At 32.9% G+C, this 6,673-nt stretch overlaps 1 protein-coding gene across 1 annotated transcript; it reads left to right on the top strand.

The window, feature by feature from the left end:
- The first annotated feature begins 3,093 nt into the window (after positions 1-3,093).
- LOC111998907 (probable metal-nicotianamine transporter YSL7) lies at positions 3,094-5,411 on the top strand. Its single transcript, XM_065778007.1, has 7 exons — positions 3,094-3,310; positions 3,395-3,523; positions 3,656-3,822; positions 4,295-4,392; positions 4,482-4,616; positions 4,801-4,990; positions 5,145-5,411. The coding sequence occupies exons 1-7, from the start codon at positions 3,094-3,096 to the stop codon at positions 5,409-5,411; spliced, it is 1,203 nt and encodes a 400-aa protein (XP_065634079.1).
- Positions 5,412-6,673: the final 1,262 nt, after the last annotated feature.

Here is a 6,673-nt window from a genome sequence, read left to right as displayed (position 1 = left end):
ATTTTTTTTATGTTCATTTGAGCTTAATTTTTTTTTTTTAGTTTTACTGGTAATTTTTGTTGATGAGCTTTTTTTTTTTTTTTTCTTGTATATTTTGTTTTAGATTTTAGATCTATAAATTTTTTTTATGTTCACTAAAATAAGGAAAATACTAGAGTTGCAAGTTTTTTTATAAATTACTTATGTAATAAGTGGTTATTGGTAAGTAAAAAAAATGACGTAAGTGGTGTACTCATATGCGAACCAATAAAAATTTGTTATCAAACCGTTTGTAAAAATGTTATAAAAAAGTTTGTGAGTATAGCATTATTCTTAAAAGAATCAATGGTATTGTTAAAGGGAAATAAAATGTAATTTTATAGAACAAAATTGCTAAAATTAATACACATATATATAATAATATTATAAAAAAATTAGTTAGGGATAGTTCCGCCCCTAAGCACTCCTATTAATGTGCACTCACAAACAGAACTTCGAACTTGTCATTGGATGCCCAATATAAAGATTGAAGAAAGACAGAGGAAATAGTATATTAGATGAACTCTATTTTTTTTTTTCTGCTTCTCACCAGTTTGGAAGAGGAATGGCCTTTTGGTTATATAGAAGAGCCAATGGAATACTTTCAGCAAAAGAGTTGACAAAACCCAACACAAAATTTGAGAATCTGTCGTGATATAAGCACGTACTCCATAATTATCCCTTTGATTTCCTATAGGAATATTTGCTAGAGATTTGAATTGGTTAATGCGATGTAGTTGAGAGTGAGAAAGGAAAGTACTGATATTTTGGAAGGACTGATTTTGTTTGTGAATAAAGAGAGAAGGCCGTGGGTTATGGGGTAAAGCTGATGGTGGGGATGGTGAGTTTAATTCTCTCCAACCACATCCACTAATTTTGGTCAATAGCAATCTAGGTGGCACCCACCATTTAATAAAATTAGTTTCCTTTTAAATTTTAAGTTTTGCATGTTATATTTGAAAAACAAAATCCATCCAAAACTTGTCCCATGTATATTTCCATTAGTTGGGTCAAATGCATTTAGGTCGGGTCTAGTAAACCTAATTTTTTTTTTTATTTAAAAAAATTTAAATTCTATAGTTGATGGAGGAGAGATTGAAACTGACTGTAAGTACTCAATTGTCATGATAATTCATAATGTTCAAACCACTAAAAAAAGAGTGAAAAAATTACTATCTCATTTTAAATGCTTATATCAATAGTCTGGATGGTACCTCCCCTATGCATTAAGTGCATAGCAGTATGGGGGAGACTTAGTTCGAGCTTGATGTGTTGGGGTGGGAAGTATTTAGTGAGTATATATTACTAAACCATTTTTTTTTTTAAATTCCAAAAAATATTTAGAAACTAAAAGATCACCTAAATTGTTGAAACCTTAGTATGTATTAGATATAATTAATATTTTAGTAATTTAAATGCATAATTGAGTCAAATTTGCGTATTTAAATATATTAAAACCCCTTATCAAACCCTAGAGGGATTTTTAAAATAAAATAAAAAAAATTCTAAACCCTTACTATTAGAGTATGGTCAAGTTAGAAAGCCCACTGCTCCCGATAAAGTTAGGTCTTAATCAATAACTATTAACTACTCATGATCTATCCTTTGTCCATACATAATATTTTTATAAACCATAATGAGACTACATTTGCTCAAATGTGTAAACCTAACTCGTTGTCATCCCTAAATCCATGCTTCTCCAAATTTTATCATTTGTGAATTTTTTGGGGATACAAAGTTTTGGCTCCAAACTGATTTGTAGCTATTTTTTCAAACTCATTACGTGGATTTATAAATATATTCATATATATTATTTATATAAGTCACATGTATAATTCATTAAAAAAGTTATGTGACTAAAATTATACATAGATGATCTCTTTAATTATCACGTAATGGGTTGGAGAAAAATTGTTCTAAATCTATTTGAAGCTAAATCTTTTTCATTCTTGGTTGCACAATGAAAATTCAGTGACGAATAAAAAAATTTGGAATTTGCAATAAGTTCAATATTTTGAATAGAAATGTTAAATATTATTATATCATTTGTAAATTCAAGGCAGCAAAAAGGTTAATAAATTTTGAAATTGACCGATAAGCTTAGTGTTTTTTTTTTTTCCCTAGAAAGAACAAAAATGCTGTGGAATTAGTATGCAATGATGCACCTAATGTTATTGTGCTAACAAGATCAATAATTTAAATTATTTAAGAAACTAATACCTATAGGAAATTATCTCCATTTCAAGTGAAAAAGGAATAGTCAATTTTACAATTCATATATATTTTTTTTTATTGTATCTATTAGTAGAGAAGTTGTCAACTTATTTAAAGTTTTAAATAACAGGACACTAGATCTATGGTGAGGATCCTAGTTCCTCTCACTGTAGATTTTAAACAAGGCTTTTGTATAGTTTATACGTATCTATATATGCTGTAAAGTTGTTCATACATCTATGTTGAAATTCAGTTAGTTAATTTACGAAGAAATGTATTTCAATAAAATTGATCAAGGTGCATTTTTTTAATTTGTTTTGAAAAATGTTAAAGTTACAAACTATTTTACAAATTGTTAATGTGATTGGTGATTATTGGTAAGAAAAATGTGATGTTAGTGGTAAGCCAAGATGAAGTCCACTAAGATTTTGCCAAATCGACAGCTTGTAAAAATGTTGTAAAATAGTTTGTGTGTGTAGCATTAGTTGTTTGTTTTTAGTTTTGCCATGACCCTTGACCAAGTATAAACAGTTTTTTTTTTTTCAATCATGTTGCATAAATTAGTTTAAACAATTTCTTTATTTTCTCTAATACAATTTCTCCAGGAAGAATGTAACCTACCTTAGAGAACTATCATTAGTTTGTATTGGCAACAAATCAATGTGCGGCTATCTCTACCTAAGCATACAAAATTAGTAAAATCTTCAAACAGAAAATTTTCAAACCCTCCACTCTAAACCACCAATGCAACAGCATTAGGCCACTGCATAAATATATAAGGCTGCAAGACAGGATCCTCATATTACAGGCAGCTCAAACCATAGTTAGCAACTCAAAAAACACCAACAGCACCACCGCCCAATGCAGCCAAATACCGAGTCGAGTGAGTTTGAGAATCTTCACTCAATGGAAATTGAAAATCCACAGGCTCCATATAAAAGGCTGGAGAGAGATGTCAGCCTAGGAAATGGCAAAGGGAATGACCTGCCTTCAATTGAATTGATTTTCAAGGAGAAGGCAATTCCGACATGGAGGAATCAGTTGACTATAAGAGCTTTTGTAGTGAGCATTGTTTTGGGTACTTTGTTCACTTGCTTGGCGATGAAGCAAAGTTTTTTTAACGGACTAGTTAATCCTATAAACATGTATGCTGGGATTGTAGGGTTCTCCTGCATCAAAGCTTGGATCTTGATCATTGATAAATGTGGGATTTTAGGCCCACCTTTCACTAGGCAAGAGAATACCTTGATTCAAGCTACAGTCCTTGGAATCACTGGTGTTACTTCTTCTGGTACGTATGTTCAATTTTCAAGCAATGGAACACTTAGAGATACTATTATTTGTACATTGCTAGTTTGATATGTGTGTATGTTATGGTTGATTTTGTTAAAAATGAGTTCTGATAATTTATTTGAACACACAGGGGGCTTGGCAAGCTACATTTTTGGAATGTCCCTTGCTACTGCAAAGCAAAGGGATCCAGTAATTGATGATAAGCTAAACATTAAGAACCCAAGTGTTGGCTGGCTTTTGGCCTTTTATCTTACTACATCTTTTGTAGGCCTCTTCTTTATAGTGCCTTTCCGAAAGGTAAGTCTTACAAACTAATTACTTCTTTCCTTTCCTTTTTTTTTTTTATTTTTTATAGCAACAACTTATCAATTGTTGTAAAAGTATTATACTTCTCTAAATAAAGACTAATTATAGGTTGTTCATAATGTTTGTTGGAATTTTATTTTAGATGCACAAAATAATATTCAGTCTCTCTTGAAATCACTCTCTATAATTTCAACTATATATCTTTCTTAGACCCCCACAAAATGAGGAGTTTTCTGCATTTTGTATGCATTTTTTTTTCCAAAAATTGTGTGTATATTTGCAATTTTAAACCTAATATTTATTTTATATTCTCTCTTTTTCTTTTCCTATTACTACAAACTTACTGACCTTTGACTATCATCAACGTATTTACTTTATTAATTTAACCATATCCTAATTTAGGGTGTGTTTGGTTAAGACCATTTAAGATTTCAATTTTGTATGTATTACTGTTGGTTTTCAGGTTATTATCGTAGACTATAAATGGTTGTTCCCTAGTGGGCAGTCAATTGGTTACCTTATCAACTCCATCCAACTTCCTCTTAAGACCAAGTTCGCAAGGTATTGCTCCCTCTCTCTCTCTCTCTCTCACAGGTAATATATTTTATGCATAAAGGGTTCTCATTGTTTCTGTACTAATTGAATTGTAGGAAACAAGTGACAACATTTGGCAAGTTCTTCTCCTTTAGCTTCATTTGGAGTGGTGTCACGTGGCTGTTTACTGGTGGGAGAAACTGTGGCTTTAGTTTCTTTCCCTTACTTGGTTTCAAAGCATCAGACGCCGGGTACGTAAAAAGATGACGCCATGACCTTATTGATGTCTTCTTCACTCTTCATTGCTTCTTCCATGATAAACCAGTTTATACATGAGTGTCAACAATATATGGACACTTTATTTATTTATTTATAACTCATGATATATGCATGGCTAATATGTATATAACTCTTTTTGTTGGCAATAACATGCAGCTTCTATTGGGATTGGGCGGGTACATATGTTGGAGTTGGCATGATGTGCCCATACAACACAATCATATCAGTATTGCTTGGAGCAATATTAGGGTACACCTACTTGTTACCAGAGATAACGAAGAAAAATGGAGAGTGGTATACTGAAGATGCCAAATCTGAGAGCTTCCATGGCTACGGTGCTTACAAAGTAATGTCTTCCTCTATTCTTACAACGTTATATATGTATATTATATATATCATCATTTGTAATTGTACTACGCATATGCATGCAAGCTTCATTCCTTTATATATTTATCAATATGGAGACTGATACTTTTTTTTTTTTTTTTTTTTTTTTGTAGTCCTTAGTTTCTACAGCGATGATTCTTGGTGATAGCGTCTACCAAATCTTGAAACTTATTATCATTGGATTGTACCGCAAACTCCAGGACAAAGACACTACTACTGCTCTTCCAGTTGCTGATACACATTCCACTGCTGGAAGCTCAGCCTTGGAAATTGATGAGCAGTTCAGGACGCAAAACTTCCTCAATGACATAATTTCAACAAAATATTCATTCGCTGTCTGTGCTGCACTGATGCTTGTTTCCATAATAGTTCTTCAATAATCTTTCCTCAGGTCAAATGGTACTACGTGTGTGGTCATGTACATATTGTGTCCACTCTTTGCTTTCAGTAAAATACATGCACAAGGGCTACTGACATGACCATAGTAACTGCCAATGGTGGTAAGATAGCCATTTTCATCTTTGGAAGCTGGGCTGGAGTCTCTCGAGTGGTATTGTTGTTGCTCTGGCTGCTAATGGGTCATAGGAAACTTTGTTTCCTCTGCTTCTGATCTAATGGTAGACTTCAAAACTGGCTACTTAACTGTGTCTTCCCCAATGTCTATCCTCATTGGCAAATTCACTGGGATTGCAGCTGGTTGCATTATCACTCCTTTAATCTTTAGGTACTTCCAGGTAACTATCCTTGATTTGGGGATCAATTTTTCAACTTATCCTGTACCTTTTGCTGGCCCGACTAGAGATGTTGCATCATTTGCTCTTGAAGGACCTTCAGTCTTGCCAAAGTACTGCTTCTTTTTTGCTATTGTGCCTTTGCTCTAGGCATCATCATCAACATAATCAGAGATGTTTTGCCAAAGAAGTGGGGGACATTTGTTCCCATTCCATTGATAATGGCTGTACCAATCACTATCGGAAGTTATATGGCTGTTGATCTCTGTCTGGGGAGCTTGGTTGCTTTGATCTGGAGGTTTAAGAATAAGTCTCAGGCTGATGTTTTTATACCCATAGTTGGTTCTGGTTTGATTTGTGGAGATGGGCTTTGGACTTTGCTGGTTTCAGTATTCTTTTTGATTAATTGGAAGCCACCAGCCTGTGTAAGGTTTCTTAAGACTCAACCGGAAGAGTAGCAGAAGAATAGAGCTTGCTAAAAGTAACTTGGTCCTAGTTTTTGCAAAATCAGTCATGTGCCTACATCACGCATGAAGATTTTTGTTTTGTTTGTATTGTTTTTCTCTTCCTTTTTTATTGCTATTTGTTTTGTTTTGTTTGTTTTTGGTTTTTCATTTGTTCAGGCGTACTATGCTTGTAATTATGTACCTAAAAGCCATGTGCATTAAGATTTGCTAATCAGAGTGTCTAAAGCTAACTTCTATACAATTCTCCTCCCTTGAGCAAACCCCAGCACATTTATTCAATATTTCAGTAGCATATTAGTCCATTTAGTGTCCAATTAATTTTGTCAATTTATTTTACTATTCAGCTTATTTTTGCTACTATTTATAAGCTTCACTGCACTTATTGGTACTATTCATAAATCTCACTGTACTATTTTAGCTAATTTTTACCTTTATTTACAGTAC

The sequence above is a fragment of the Quercus suber genome, unplaced genomic scaffold (assembly GCF_002906115.3).
Source record: "Quercus suber isolate HL8 unplaced genomic scaffold, Cork oak 2.0 scaffold_171, whole genome shotgun sequence".
In the NCBI taxonomy this organism is placed as follows: domain Eukaryota; kingdom Viridiplantae; phylum Streptophyta; class Magnoliopsida; order Fagales; family Fagaceae; genus Quercus; species Quercus suber.
Note: the sequence above shows the minus strand (reverse complement) of the source record. Positions and strands in the feature narration are given on the sequence as shown.